This window comes from Miniopterus schreibersii, assembly GCF_964146895.1.
Source record: "Miniopterus schreibersii genome assembly, chromosome: 2".
Classification (NCBI taxonomy): domain Eukaryota; kingdom Metazoa; phylum Chordata; class Mammalia; order Chiroptera; family Miniopteridae; genus Miniopterus; species Miniopterus schreibersii.
Window position 1 is genome coordinate 77,268,345 of NC_138102.1, and position 16,578 is coordinate 77,284,922.

The 16,578-nt window shown below is 40.6% G+C and overlaps 1 protein-coding gene across 4 annotated transcripts in view; it reads left to right on the top strand.

Moving 5' to 3' along the window:
- The first annotated feature begins 299 nt into the window (after positions 1-299).
- RNASEH2B (ribonuclease H2 subunit B) overlaps positions 300-16,578 on the top strand; it is a 64,259-nt gene continuing 47,980 nt past the window's right edge. The window contains exons 1-2 of one of the 4 annotated variants that reach the window (XM_081128049.1): positions 619-892; positions 13,422-14,210. Coding sequence is in view for 3 of the 4 variants with exons in the window: in XM_081128048.1 (XP_080984174.1) it covers positions 838-892 (55 nt within the window). In the remaining variant the exon portion in view is untranslated. Of the gene's footprint in view, positions 893-13,421; positions 14,211-16,578 lie in introns of all 4 variants that reach the window. The other 3 variants (XM_081128048.1, XM_081128051.1, XM_081128050.1) reach the window with 3 other exon arrangements.

Below are 16,578 nucleotides of genomic sequence, written 5' to 3' on the forward strand. Positions count from 1 at the left end.
TGTAAACAGTAATTGCACTAAAGAGGGGAACTGGGGATCTAGGGTAGGAGGAAGGCATACTTTTCTTTAAAGTATGAGAGAAATAACTATTATCTTCTTTTTTAAAACTGTGTACATCAAGCATCACCGTTTCAATTAAATTTTATTTTTTAAAAAGTTCCCCAATTTCATGACCCTGACTTTTCAAACATTGCTTTTTAAACGTCTTAATTTTTAACTCATTACAAACTCTTCAGGGTTCGGATACGACGGATGTTGCCGTGAACGTGGACTCGCTCCATGCCCTCCCCGCAGGCCAGGAGTCTGCCAGAGCTACAGCCCTCCGAGGGGCAGCCGCACGCCGTCCACCCCGCGGCCCGAAGCCGCTCCCGGCGCGGCCTCGCCCGCTCTAGCGCTTAGGGGTCCTTCGGCCGCGCCCCACCTGGCTCAGGAGGCCGCGGGGAGTGGCGACCCGGCACCGCCCGGCGGAGGCGACACCGCCCGCCCCCGCGTCCCCTCGCCGCCGCCGGTGCGCAGCGTCACTCCGCGCCCGCGCTGAGCACCTACCGCTGGCAGAGGAGCGGCGGGGAGAGGCCGCGGCCCTCCCCACTTCCGGCGGCCAAGGCGACAGTAACCTCCGCCCGGCGCTAAGTTTAAAAAGTTTACATGCCAGCAACCAGCTTGCACCGGAAACGAAACCAAGTTCGTCCCGCGGGCCGCCTCCAGGGCCCCACCCGGAAAAGACCCTTCTCCCGCCATTTGCCGTTGGGCTCCAACCAGGCCCCGAGCTCCGAGGGCTGAGGCCGGCTAGTGCCGGGCCCGCAGGCGCCGCGCTCGGGCCCGGAGAAGGCGGGCTGCATGGCGGACGGCGGGGACGGCGCTGGCGCCCGGCAGCACGTGTTTCTGCTTCCAGGTAAACACGCCCGCCCGAGACGGCCCGCCAGGCCCGCCTCCTGCCCCGCGCGGCCGGTCCGAGAGCGCGCCGAGCGGCCCGCCGGGGAGGCGCCCAGGCGGGCTCCCGTCTGCCGCTCCCCGCCCCGGCTCTCGGCGCCCGCGGCCCCAGCGCGCGCATCCCTGCGGGACCCACGGGCCGGGCTGAACCCAGGCGCAGCCCGCACAGGTTCCGCGCGCTCCTGGGCCGCGGGTGCCAGACCGGATCCTCTCCCGGAACGTATCGTCCCTCATCTTGGTCACACGTTACAGAGACAGCTCGGGTGTCCAGCCCTGAGCCGGCGGCGTAGAAAGAGACCCAGCGTGTTCCCCTTTGCCCCTCTCCCCGCTCTCATTCTTTGTGTATCAGGTGGGCTGTTGGCAGCGCCCCCGAGTGCGGAGAGCGACGTGGGTTCAAGGTGTCGGGGCGCGCTGTGGCACCCGGGGGTGTCTTGCCTTCGGAAGTGTAATTCGGTCTCCCCCACTCGGCAGCTGGCCCCACGGCTGGGCTCCTACTTGGGTCAGGAGCTAGGATCCAGTAGGCCGGGAATGGCCTGGGAAACACGGCCCCCACCCTGGGACAGACCCTGAAAGGCCAGGCAGGAGAGGAGCTGGATGGTGGTAGGGGTTAGGACAAGGCTGGTCCAAAGAGATTCTGGCGGGTAGGTAATGACTGGAGTGCTGGAGTCTGGTCTTTCAGTCCCACCCTCGTGGGGGCCTGCAGGGGCTTGGCATGATAGTCAGTTGCCACACATGATGTGTCCCGTTAAATGGCAGAATAAAAGGAGTTTGGGACTAGGGAGCGAAAGCCGGAAAGGTAGGTGTGGCCTTTTTGTAGAATGATACCTTGATATGACCGCCTAGCATTGGGAATAAGAAAAATCGTTGTTCTCTGTATTTGAGATTTAGCTCAGCAAATACTAAAATAGTTGCTGATGACAATATAGTTGGTCCAGTAATGTAGATTTTATGGTGGATATTGAAAATTACTACATGTCAGTTTGTCAGTATTTTTGTGTGTATGTGTAACCTTTTGAACCTTTATAAAGAGGTATGGCATTTAAATGTGTAACTCAGTGAGGTTTTCATTTGTATACACCCCTGTAACCATCCTCCAGGTCAAGATGTAGAACTTTTTAAGCAAGCTCCTCATGCCTGTTGTTAGCTAGCCCCAGTAACCTCTCTGCTGACCTCTGTCACCAGGGATTCATTTAGCCTGTTGAGATCAGCGTGTGCTCCTTTGTGTCTGGTTTCTTTCACTCAGTTTGTATGCCTGTGATATTCATCCATATTGGGTGTAGCAGTTTGTTGGTTGTTTTCATTTCTGTGTATGTTTTATGGTATGAATATCATATCCATAATATTGATCTCTCCTATTGTAGACAGACATTTGGATTGTTTCTAGTTGGTAACTATTAGGAATTACACTCCTAGGATAGTCAGAAGAACTCAGTTCTCTAGGGTGCATACCCAGGAGTGGAATTGCTAGGCCTAGATACTTGTATGTTGAGCTTTAGTAGATGCTGCTAAACAGTTTTCCAAAGTGGTTGTACTGATTTCCACTCTGACCAGCAACGTGTCAGAGTTCCTGTTGCTCCACATCCTCACTAGAGATGCTTGTATATAGTAAGACAGTTAATGCAAAATTCAGAGTTTTGGCATAATCTAGTAAAGGGCTACCTGTACATGTGCTTTACGTTAGAAAAATCCTCTTCTCACTTTTGTTACATAAATTCAATGAGATTTTAAGGGTAGGAACTCTGTTCTTTCAAATCAAATGCAGTATTTTTATTCCGATACACACAATGGCTGAGGATAATTTAAGTTTCTTATTTTGTATTGTTTAATCAGTATTGACATTCATTCTTAAAGTGTATTTGTATCCTCATTATATTAAACACAAGACCTTTAAAAAATTAAATATTGATTGCTTCCCATAAAATTGTAGGTGTGCAGTGTCTACTGCTGGGCTGTGAGAATTATTTCAGTGCTATTCCTGTCTAAAACTGAGATGTGCTATGACCTTTGAACTCACTGGAGGAGGCTAAGACAGCTGTTCAAGAACTGACAGAAGGAACTGTGAGGCCTGCAGTTTCTATAGCACAATTTCAGCTTCCTGCTCCTATAATTCTTCTAGCCAGCCTTTAGTGCCACCTGCAGGCTCTGAGGATACAAACCATGGTGCTTTGATAATTATTGCAGCACAACAGTGCTTCTCAAACTTGAGGGTATCCGTCACCTGGAGAGCTGGGTCCCACCTCCAGAGTTTCTAATTCAGTGGGTCTGGAGTAGGCCTGAGAGTATGCATTTCTAACAAGTTCCCAGTTGATGCTGCTGCTAGCCTGGGACCACACTAAGAAACACAGCAGTGAGACCAACCCTTGAGGGTTGGATTAGGAGACAGGAATGATCATCTTGAGGTTTAGCTCTCTTTGTGGTGGGCCAGAATGTACATGGTCAGGGGAGTGCATGTAAGCACAGGGTATGCGGCGTACACATGTATTTCTTAGAAAATCGGCTCCAGTAAGTTACGCATTTGAAAGGAGGAGACTGTACTTTCGGCTGAGTGAGCACCATAGCTACAGTAAAGTTGGGCCCTTAGAAAAGGAAACAAAGATTATATGAAATTTTTCAAAAATATTTGATGGAAACAGTTGTGCTTAGTTTTAGGAAACTTCTGGCAGAAGAATCTGAAAAGCTTACTTACCTACTAGAAAGTGAGCAAATTAACCATCAGGCAGCAGAAGTTTAGAGATTTATCCATGAGACAAATGTAGAGCCACCAAACCTTGAGGTGACACTTTTTGCCCACCATTTAATTTACATTATTTATCGATTTGCCTACCATAGCGTTGTGTTACATCTTGAAGGGTAAATTTAAAAGTACTGTTTAGGTTTCTTTGCTTCTCATTTTCCATTTGTGTGAAGAAGTGTATTATCCCAGAAAAACAAAAGCTGGGACTTGGTAGGGATACTTGTGAGGTGGTCAGACTTAGGGCTCTGATTTTCACAGGCTGGTGGAGACCAAACTGCCTTCCTTTTCAGCAGAATAAGCATTTCTTGTAGTTTAGAATAGTTGTAAACATTTCTCAAACATGGCCTGGGAATATTAGCTTATTTGCAGTTTTAGTTACTATGAGAAACCATTAACATTTTGGAATATGGTAGAAGTTTCCATCCGTCTTTGCTGCCCTAAAAGTAAATGTTTAAGTCACATTTTAAATATTTCTTTTTAGTTCAAGTTTTGTACGCTTGTCAGTTCTAAGTTGGAGTGGAACTCTAATGTAAAAGGCCAGCTGGGACCAGATTCACTAAGTGTAGGATAGAAGATTGTGTTGGTTGGTTGTGGCTGAACCCTGTTCCTTAGCCATCTCCAAGGAAATGTTAAAATGTTGGGAAACCCTAATGTTGCGTGAGGAAAAAAAGCAAGGACAGAAATTATCTCAAGACCATTAAAAAAACTCAGCCCTCTGATTAAATTGAACTTCAACTATAGACAAGTTTTCCAATAAAGTAATTCCCCTTTACTGTATTTCATGCAAATATATGTTAAAAAGTGTTTTAGGAAGGGTTGTATTTCTTATTTATTTCCCCACAGCCAGCATAAGTAATGCCAGTTTTGGGGGGATAGAGGATGGGTTAATTTTTCGGAGATAAGAATCCCAGGCCTGCCTGCCTACCTTAGACACTCCAAATATAGTAAGATGCCTTTTCTATGAGGCACCACGATAATCACAAATAACGATAGGCTTCTCCAAATGGAATGCAAAAATAGATTTGAAAGCATTGTGTGAATGCAAGCTTTAGAACTATGTTTTAATCAAATAAAGAGAAATAAAATTTAAAAGAAAAAATTAATTTTCCTATTAATGATGGAGAAAACTTATATCAGTGCTATTACTGATTAGAGTCTTGCAGCTTTTAATAAGTCCCCAAGAATACCTCTTGTTTGAAAAAAAACAAAAATATGTTGCAAAAGAAGAATTACTATAGACCTAAATGACTTTTTAGTGACCCTAAAACAAACAAAACCCCCACGTTTTTCCTCTTTTACTTAAGTGCACATGGTTAATCGCAGAAGGAATGTTTAAGCTGGTTTGTTCTTTGTCAAACTGTTTGCATGTATGTTTGTTTGTGTTTAGAAATATACGTTGTGGGCTGAAAGCTTCCTTACTTTCATGAGAGGAACCTTAGCTTGGCCAGCCGTGGGTCTAGATAGGAAGGGGGTGGGAGGGGCAAGGGGAGACCTGGCCAATTCAAGAGCTGGTTTTAGACAGCCTCGGAATAATTAAGCTCAGCTTCTGGGAAAAGATGTCATTTACTGAATAGTGGTCTGTATGCCTTCAGCAATGTGGAACTCTTGAGTTTTGTAGCACGGAGCATGTATAACATTTTCCACACAAATCCTGAGTCTGGCTTTGCCTTTATAAAATATTTTTTGGTGGGAACCAGGCTGACCTTTCTCAGATAGCCACTGGATCTTGCTGTTAGAGCACATTCTGAAGTGGATGGACTTAATCAATTGCCAGCTGGTATAATTAGGCTGTTTCCGGAGCCTGATCTTACCCTGCTAGTAATTGTTCCAAAGACCTGGGATGTTTTATAAGTACGAACTCATGAGTCCCGCATATTTATCCTCCAGAGCAGAAGAAAAATAATAAAAAGAAAAAGTAAGCAATGTTCATCATTTTTATTTGAATAGCAGAATAGGAGTTATATGGGTTTTCTTCGGGTCCTCTGAGCTTTAACTATGATGTTAAGAAACAACTCATGAGTGTTCTCTAAAGCCTGACTATAAAAAAAACACACCTAAAACTAGATGTGTGCTGTTGATTAGCTTTATGTTCTTGGAGAAATTGTGTCCTCATTGTCAAGACTCAATTTCTTCTTCTCTATATTGGGGAGAGCAGTATCAGTCTCATGGGGATGCTGTCCATTGGTTTGAGTTACACAGAAGCTGTCTTTAGCACCCCAAGTTCTTAGCCTGGGGTCTGGGACACAGCAGGCATTTAGTAAACACTTACTGAAAGAATAAGTGTCTCACATTTCATTTCTTCCTGCAGTGTTCTTTGCTAATGCAGTCCTTTTTCTTCTTTCACATCTATCCAAATGCTACCCTTACTTCAAGGCTCGGGTCAACTTTAGTTTCTGTGAAGATAATCCATTTGTCCCAGTCCAACTTCTTTTTCTTTGAATGCCCTTGACTTTGTATCTGCCTGTACCCCTGCCTGCCAGCTCTTCTCTGTGTCCTATGCCTGCCAAATGCCTACTAATCCTTTAAACAAGTGCAAATGTCACCTCTTCCAAGAAGCCTTCCCTCTCAGCCTTTCCCCCATTAGTGCACAAATTAATGGTACCTCTTCAGTCATCTACACATTTCCTTGTAATTATTTAGTTCACTATTACTTTTATATAAATATGTATTGAACACCCAATACATGCCAGGAGTTGGGGAGAATTCAGGTCCATTCTCTCTTAGTAGCCACTTTTAGCTTCTTAGTGATGGGAATCTTGGTCTTAAGCTTTAGAGCCAAACTTTGCTCAGTGCCTCTGAAACCGGAGCATGCTACTTAAGACTTCCAGCCTTTTTGTTCAGAGATCCTTTGTATTTGATTTTAAAGTATCTTTAAAAGTGACTTTCTTTTCTGAGTATTCTGTGTACTAAAGTGGAATCGGCTACCTGGTGAAAGGGTCAGAGTTGCATGCTCTGGTGCCTGTTTTGTTATCTGACTCTGAAACAAGAAGTATCCAGGCTAGCTGAGGTCTCTCTAGCCAAAGCTGATTTCCCCATGAGGGCCTAAAGTCCCAACAGCATTTGGTGAGGCTCTGCTGTGATCAGTTCCTCAGTTTTGACTGGTTATCACCTTATTTACATATTTTCTCCCAGTATATTTTTAGTAAGTTTTTTTATTAGAATAGTAATACATACCCACTAAAGAAATGTTAGTAATGCAGAAAAATATAAAGAAGAAAAGAATTTGTCTATTATTTTACCACCTAAAAATAACAATCTGGAAATATATTTTTCCAGTCTTTTTATGTTGTATGTATCACAGAATTAATTCACTGTTGTTAATTTTTTTTTTTTTCTATTTCTGCCTTTATTTGACACTGTAACACTTACTAAAATTCTCAGGGATATTGGAGTTTTACAGGAGTTCAATATGGTTTTATTCTGTACTTAATCACAGAATTAGAGAAAGATAGTTAAATTGATTTAATGGAGAGCTAAGGGACAGGTCTTTTTTGTCTTAATTTTAGTAAAGATAGAAACTCATATAGCCATATGAACAAAGTTGACAGAGAATTTGTAGGTCATACTTTGAGCATTCAAAAGGCTTATTATGAATTTATTTATATTATAACAAATATACCAAATAAGCATTGCTTTCACAGGGTAGACTACATATTTAGAATGGATTATCTTTAAGAGTGGATAGAGACTGAAAATACAAGTAGATGCAAGAGAGGTAAAGGTAAATTCACAGAGCCATAGTGGACACGATGGCAAGCTAGGATGTTTTGAAAGGCATTTGAGGTTGAATTTATTTAGGACAACCATGGCCTCCTGCAAACATCACTTGGAATAAATTGAATGTTGGTTTGAATGGACCATGAATCTACATAGCATTTCTTTAATGTGGGGCCAGTGCATCCTGACTGTATTACAAAACCTGACTTAACACTTTGTTAGGAGTTCCCTAGTGGGATCGCATATTCCTAGGAGAGCCAGCTGTGTGTTGAGGGCAGGGATAGTGGGGTGGTGGAGAGCATAAAACATCTGGAACTCAGGAGTTGCAGCACAAGAAGGTCCAGGGTTTCTGCCTCTGAGCATTAACTTCTCAAACCAACTTCCTCTATTTAGTGGAAAACAGGTTACACACTGCATCCAAGTTTCAAATTTCCTGGTGTCTGCTGGGAGAAACTGCCCCTCTTCTCTTCATTCTGGTTTTAAACTTTTAAAAATAGCCTTCTGACTGGCCCTGCTGTGATCACATGAACCCCATCCTGTATCCCCTGTTAGCTGTAGCCAGGGAGGGACAGGTTCAGCTGCAAGCACAAGGTGGGAGAGGGGGCAGATGGAGCTGCGCCTGAGAGTAGCGTGCTTTACTGGAAGAATGAGGATAGGCAGCGCAAGAGCCAGCCACTGCCATCACTCACCAGCGGGACTGAGCTCTGGTTAGAAGCCTGAGCTACTTGTGACCGGGCCTGTTTCAATTAAGCATTCCGAGTTTCTCAGTTATTGGTGGTTTCTTTGACTGGATGGTATATAGTTATGGCAGAGGTGTATTTGTGTGGAGAATTTTATTTTGACTGTAATTTATAGTCTCCATTTAGCCAGGGTTAATGTGAGTTTTAGGAAGCCCATCCTCTAGATCTTATACTTTACAATACACTTTGTTGCATGTTATTGTATTTAACCCTCACAATGACCTTGGGAAGTAGTCAAGGCAAGCTTTATTATCACCGTTTTATAAGACTCACAGAAGTCAAATAATCTGTCCAACACTCAGTGAGAATTAAGTAGCATAGACTGCTGGCTCTTCTGTGTCCTCCAGGACCCCTCCTATGTGCCAAAGTCCGCTCTGCTGACTGAATGGTGGTAGTTGGCACCTTTGGAGAGGTGGGAAGACCAGGAAGGGTAGGGGTTCCCTCTGTTTGATGACCAAGGACCAGGCACACCTTTCCTAGAACCACCCTTGGTTATTGACATCCCAGTCAGGTCTGTCCTTTCTACCTGTCCAGCATTTTCCTGCTTCCCAGATATTGCAAGGGCTTTCTGCCATCTCTATATATTGCTGGTCTTTGTGGCTCTGAGTTGGCTGCAAACGTGAAGTTTTTCATCAGTTCTCAGTATATAGGGCATTCCTAGAAACAGTGCTGTTGATAGGGACAGCCCTGGAAGAATGCAGATTTTATCTTCTATGGTCTTGGTTAAGGCCAGTTTCTATTTTTTCTTCAAAGCTTCAAAATAAAAAGATATTCTTAGAAGAACCTATTACTTGGGAATTATTATTCTAGTCCATGCCTTTCTCTAGCTTTCTTGGTTTGCATCCTGTAATGTTTGAGAAAGCTGAGAATTTCAAAGTCAGGAAAATGACCCAGACCTCTTCAAAGTCAGGAAAATGACTCAAATCATATGGCAGTGCTAACATCTTGGGAAGAGAAGACATATAGTTATTACTGAAATTAGCATTCCTGGAAGTGGCAAAAAACTCGAACATCATGCTGATTTGTTTTGCATGCATTTTATATGTGTCCTAGCAAAATGGTTCCAAGGAGCTGTCTCTGGTGGTCAGGCAGAAGGGAACCAGGGGTTCTGAATATATGTTAATGGCTGATGTCTAAAGGAAATGAACTGGGGCCTATTTAGGATACAGTATGAGAGTGATACTCTTTTTTTTTTTCTGTTAGATCTTAAGAAACCTGAGTAGCCTTGATACGGTATCTGAAAATAAAGTGAATGGTGCTTTGGTGTCTGTTCTTTCTTTTCCATGTGGGTGGGTGTTCTCAGAACTTATCTGCTATGTGCCAAAAATGAGACAGGGTCATGAACAAATGCCTAATGCTTCCAGATCATAAGAACACTTTACAAAAAGGTAGCACACTCTCTCTCCTGTCTCATGTCTTTGAATTTTAATTGTTATGGAGAAACTTGTCTTAACTAAAGGAAGGATAAGGAAGAGCTGCCAAGTTTAAAAACTGGTTGATAACTTCATATGAGCTGTACAACAACCCATATTATATAGTCTGCTAGAAAAAAATAAGGTCCCAATTTTGCTTGTACTTCATGACTAACTTTTCAGAATTATAGAGTGGTTAAGTTTACGTGCTGATACATGCTATGTACCCTAATTTTGAAGCATTAAAATCTCACAGATAACTTGGGCGTGTGCAGCTATGTATAGGATATTATAATCTCTAATAGGAAGATGAGTTTTCTTGTCATTGGTCAAACTTGACTTTATCTATTTTCATCATTAGATATTTCTTTTATCCCACACCAAATTTTTCTCATCCCTTTATGTATTTTTTTATCCTGCTTTTGTCTCTTTCTCACTTTCCCCAGTGACTCTCTCCTTCCTCTTCCTTCTGCTGCACGCCTGACAGTGTGGGATACTGGCTGGATTGAAGTGGGGGCAGCTGATCAGTTGACGCTTTGGTCCTTAAGGCTGAGGAGAACAGAACAGGAGGGCAGATGAGTTTGAGACATTTGTGTCATAGAAGAATAGTCAGACTAAGATAGTTATTGTGCTTTAGAAATGCAGTTTGTTTTCTTAGTTAAGAAGGATGGGACTTGAGATTAAGAGTTTCATAGTTTACAATGTTGTTTGCCTGATTATAAGTCTTGGAGATATATATACATATACAGAGTATCCAAAAAAAAATGTATACACACTTTAACAACTGATAGCTTAATTTTGAAAATGAAATGTATTTTAATAAACACTGCCTTTATAATTATTCAAAGTATGTGTACACATTTTTTTGGGACACCCTATATAATTTGAGTATCTCTGTGACTTTAGACAGGTTTCTTAACTTTGGACAAACTTCTCACCCAAAAAAATGGGAATTAAAATAGTACCTGCTTCATAGAAATATTAAGAGGATTACATTATATAACTTATATACAGGACCGTCCCCGGTATATAGTAAATGCCTGACACATATTAGGTATTGTTTGTTATTTTACACTCATTAGACACATTTATGTCTTTGTCATGGTATGTTTTCTTTGACGTTCAAATGTCAAGAAAGTAGCAGTCAGTTTTGTTGAGGTATTTAGCTCAGGATAATAAACAGATGGATGATTTGCTGCTAGAGTTAATGGTGACGGGTGGGACACAAATGTTAATCTTTACAGAAAACACAGAGACTGTAAGAAAACTGCTATGGAACTGATTTCACATAAGAAACTGAAGTGGCAGGGCTTAAGGTAATTGGGAAGTTTAAGATATTATTGAATCCGAAGTGGCTCCAAAGACTGAGTACCTGCTTCTGATTTGTTTGAATTTTTTCTGTTTTTATAAAAATACTCTTTTAAGCCAGCATGGCTTATGTCATCTGTCATGTAAGAGAAAACAGTCAAAAAGAAGAAAGTGCAAAGGTTATTCTTTAAAAAATATAATGTGAAGTCTTATTTTATTCAGCAGTTTTAGTAAAAGTGTTTTACATGAGTAATTTTCTAGATAAATGAAGTTCTGTTCATTAAGTATCAAAACTTGCTTTTACCATTTCTTATTGAGCTTTTTCTAAAATGGAACAACACATTCATATAACATTTATTAAGTGTATTCCATGTGCCAGACACTCAGCTGGGTACTTTACTATATGTTACCTTAATTTTTGCACATAAAATGCATTGTGTTCTGGCTTTGTAAAAAGGACATACTGGTCCTAACTAATCTCTTCTTCAAAAGCTAACTGTTAGGCCCTTAGGTAATTCTGTGCTCAGGATTTTTGATCTTATTATTCTCTACATATTCTTAATGTTTACATGTAGTTGAGAGAAGGAAAACTAATTCTTAATTGAGTGCTTATTACACGTTCTATGCTCTCTCACATATATTGTATTTAAGTTAACAAAACCTATAAAATAATTATTGTTATGCCCATTTTATAAATGAAAAAACTGAGGCATAGAAAGGTTGAATATCTGCTGAGTAAGGAGAAGGGCTAGGATTGGGTTATGCATCTCTCTGACTAGATCTTGTCTACTTCCTATGCTGATATTATCAAAGAAGTAGGCATCAGCTCAAACTAAATTTATAGAGGAAACCTCTTCTTCACACTCCCATTCTTTTCTTTTTCTGAATCTTTCCCATTCTAAAAGATTTTTTTCTTCCCTAATTAATTTAGCTATACTTCACCTGTGCTACATGCAGGTTAAAGTTAGAAAAAAGATGGAGCTTCCAAGTCTGGTGGGTGAGGAACTAGCCCATTGGATGACCCAGTATTTTCCAACTTTAAATGAAAATGAAAAGTTCTTTAACTTTGATAAAGCCTTTAATTTTTAGTCATAGGTAATTTTGTGTGTCTAAGGCCAGGTATAAAATAAGAAATTTATCAGACGTATATAGCAATATGAGTTCCTTTTCTATACTAAGAAAGCATTCAAAATCTGGTGGGGGTAAATTCATAAAAGTAATGAAAACATTGACAAAGATGGCCAAAATCAACTTTTACAGAACTCTTGAAATTAGCTAAAGGATTCCAACAATCTGAGGAGTGTTTATTCAAGAAAAACTGCTGAATCTCATTAAGCAGGGTTTGTGGCATTGTAACTTGAACTGTTCCCATCTCCTTTTGCTCAGGTCTGCAGTAGCCTTGAAAACCAGCAATTTTGAAAACATAGTACAACTTGTAAAAACCAGCTGCCTTGCAACCATTGGATGGGGCAGGCCTTGTTTGGAACTTCTCAAAAAAGTCCTATTCTCAGAACATTGTCCCTATTTAACCTGTCTGGCAGCTCACTGTAAAAGCCCCAATCACAGGGCATTGCTATCACTTGGCCCTGATTGGAGCACAGAACTTGCTCTGCAGAAAAAGCCCTGTCCCCAGGGTCTTTGTCAAAAACAATCTGTGGCAATTGTTTAGGGTAGCATCTGCTGAGGGAACAATACTTAAAGGGAAGAAGATAAGGCAATAAAATACTCAGAAGGGGCTTTGAAGAGTTCTGACATATTCCTAGGGAATCAGAAGGCTGTGCACCTGTGCAGGGCTGTGTGCATGCCCAGGAAGACCTGAGAGGGCCCTAATCTCTCATTTCTGACTGACTTTGAGGCTGTAGGCAAGCAATAATTAAACGCCTAGGTGGAAATTTAAAGTGCTTCAGTGTTGAAGGTATGACCCAACACACAGGCAGAACCCATCAGCAAATGTTGGGAGACTTATTGCTTCAAAACACTTAAGGAAATGTCAGGTCTATCATTAGCTAACCAGTAAGCTAACTGAGACATCAGTGGTTGCATACTATAAGGAATACAGACTATTGGAATAGTCCAGTGAAGTTACTAAACAAACAGTAGCCACTGCAATGATGACAATAAGCAACAACAACAAATACTGGTGAGTTGGGGGAGGAGAGTCTGATATCCAGAATTATCACATTATTATGCTATCTAAAATGTCCACTATTCAAATGAAAAGTATGAGTTACATGAAGAAACAGGAAAGTATGGCTCAACACGGGGTAAAAGAGCCAATAGAAACTGTCCTTGAAGAGGCCCAGATGTTGAATTTATCCTACAAAGATTTTAATCAGAGTTTTAGATATATTCAAAGAACTAAAAGAAACCATGTCTAAAGAATGAAAGGGCCCCGACTAGTGTGGCTCAGCAGTTAGAGAAGCCCACGGACCCAAGGGTCTCTGGTTTGATTCCCAGTCAAGGGCACATACCTGGGTTGCAGGTTCAATCCTCTCCTCAGTCGGGGCATGTGCAGGAGCAACCAATCAATGTCTCTCTCACATCATTGTTTCTCTCTCTCCCTCCCCTCCTCCCTTCCAGTCTTTCTGAAAATCAATGGAAAAAATATCCTTGGGTGAGGATTAACAACAAAAAGAATGAAAGGGAAGTATGACAATGAAGTCTCACAAAATAGAGTATATCAATAAAGAGAGATGGAAATGATGAAAGAATGTATGAATTCTGGAGTTGAAAAGTACATTAGCTGAAATGAAAAGTCCACTATTATGCTCAAGAGCTAGCAGAGCAAAGAAACAACAAACTTGAAGATAGATCAGTTGAGATTATCTAGCCTCGGGAACAGAAAGAATTAAGAAAAATGAACACAGTTCAGAGACCTGTACTGCACCATCAAGCATACCAGCATATGTATAACAGGAGTCCCAAAAGGCAGAGAGAGAAAGGGGCAAAAAGTATTTGAAGAATTAATTGCCGAACACTTCCCAAATTTGATGAAAAACATTAATCTACACATCCAGGGAACTCAACAAACTCTAAGTAGGATAAACTAAAGGAGATTCATGCCTACACACATCATACTCAGACTCAAAAGCCAAAGACAATGGAGAGAATAATCTTGAAAACAGCAGTAGATTGTGGTGTATCAAATAAAGGATGCTCAGTAATATAAACAGCTGACTTCTTATTTGAAACCATAGTGGCCAGAAGTTAGTGGTATGACATATTCAAGATGCTGAAAGAAAAAAACACTTAACAAAAAATTATATATATATGACAAAACTCGTCTCAAAACTGATGAAGAAACTAAGACATTCTCAGATAAAGAAACAGAATTTATTACTAGTAGACCTGATGCATAAAAATCATAAAGTGAGTCCTTCAGATAGAAAAGAAAATATACTATATGGTATTGTAAGCCACATGAAGAATACAGAGCACTGGTAAAGATAAATACATAGATAAACATAAACAATACAATGTATTTTTGTTTTAACTCTTATTTCTGATTTAAAATACAGTTTCGTAAGGCAATAATAATAAAACTGTTAATGGGCTTATATAAAGATGTAATTTATATTTTAATAGCACAAAGTGGTAGGAAGAAAGGAATATGTTGCAGGTAAGTGTCTATATATTATTGAAATTTTCAAGTTAGTATTAATCTGAACTACATTGTTGTAAGTTAAGGTGCTAATTCTAATTCCCCAGATAATCATTAAGGAAATAACTCGCCCAAAAATATAATAAAAGAAATAAGGGAATCAAAGTGATACACTAGAAAATGTCTTTTTAATACAAAAGAAGGCATTAATAAAGGGCTAGAGGAACAAAAATATATAAATATAGAAAACAAATTGTTTAATGGCAGGTGTAAACCCTATCTTATCAGTAATTACATAAAATGCAAATGCATTAAACTTTCCTATTAAATGCAGAAATTGGCAGAGTGGTGGGCAAGGGGACATGATCCAACAATATGCTACCTGTAAGACAAACTCTTTGGATTCAAAGACACAAATAGGTTGAAAATAAACATGGAAAATGACATACCATGCCAACGGTAATCAAAGGAGAGCTGGAGTGGCTAATATCGGAAGACAGGTTTTAAGAAAAAAATTGTTATTGGATATAAAAAGAGATTTTTAAAAAATATATATCTTTATTGATTTCAGAGAGAGGAAAGGAGAGGGAGAAAGAGAGATAGAAACATCAATGATGAGAGAGTCATTGATTGGCTGCCTCCTGCATGCCCCCAACTGGGGATGGAGCCCGAAACCCAGGCATGTGCCCTGACCAGGAATCGAACCCAATCGCCTGGATCCCAGGTCTATGCTCAACCACTGAGCCACGCCCGGCCGGGCAAAAAAGAGAGAGATTTTATAGTGATAACAAGGTTAGTTTATTAGTAATATAAAATAATTATAAACATATGACAGAGTCCAAAAATACATGAGTTAAAAAATAACAGGTTTCAAGGGAGATATAGACAATTGAATAATACTAGTGGGAAATTTTAATAACCAATTTTCAATATGGATAAAACAATTAGGAGAAGGATCATCAAGGAAATAGGAAACTTGACCAACACTAAACCAGTGAAACCTAAGAGACATGTATAGATGATGTCAACAACTCTCACTCCACAACAGTAGACTAGACACATTCTTCTCAAGTGAACATGAAACATTCTCTGGAACAGACCATACTCTAGGCCATAAAACAAACCTCAGCAAACAGTGAAATAAAAATAGACGACCATAAAAGAAGGATATTTGGGGAATTCACAGATATGTGGAAATTAAACAGTACACTCCTAAATAACTAATGGATTAAAGAAGAAATTACAAAGGAAACTAGAAAGTACTTAGAAATGAATGAAAATGAAACAGTATATCAAAAACATAGCCCTAGCTGGTTTGGCTCAGTAGTTAAGAGTGTCAAACTGTGGACTGAATGTTCCTAGGTTCAGTTACCGCCAAGGGCACGTACCTCGGTTGCAGGCTCGATCCCCGGCCCTGGTTGGGGCACATGTGGGAGACAGCCAATTCTCTCTCTCTCTCTCTCTCCCACTCTGAAAAGGAATGGAAAGAATATCCTCAGGTGAGGATTAAAAAAACATAAAGGTTACAGGTAAAGCAGTTTTTAGAACAACATTTACAGCTGTATATACTTATATTTTAAAAAGATCTCAAATCAGTAACCTAACTTTTACCTGAAGAAACTAGAAAAAGAACAAACTAAAGCAAGTGGAAAGAAGGAAGTAAAGATTAGAGCAGAAATAGAGAACAGTAAAACATCAGAGAGAAAAATCATTGAAACCAAAGTTGACCCTTTTGAAAAGATCAACAAAATTGACAGATCTTTAGGTCATGAATAAAAAAAAGAGAAGACTCAAGAAATATATCAGCCCAGCTGGGCATGGCTCAGCAGTTGAGCATCGACCTATTATCCTGGAGATCTTGGTTCAATTCCTAGTCAGGGCACATGCCCAGGTTGCAAGCTCGATCCCCAATAGGGGCGTGCAGGAGGCAGCAGATCAGTGACTCATCATTGATGTTTCTGTCTCTCTCCCTCTCCCTCTCCCTTCTTCTTTCTGAAATCAATAAAGATATATTAAATATATATATGTGGGAGTCAACCTATCTATGTGTCTCTCTCACATTGATATCTCTCTTTCTCTCTCCCCCTCCCTCCCTGCCCCTCCTTCCCTTCCACTCCTTCTGAAAGCAATGGAAAA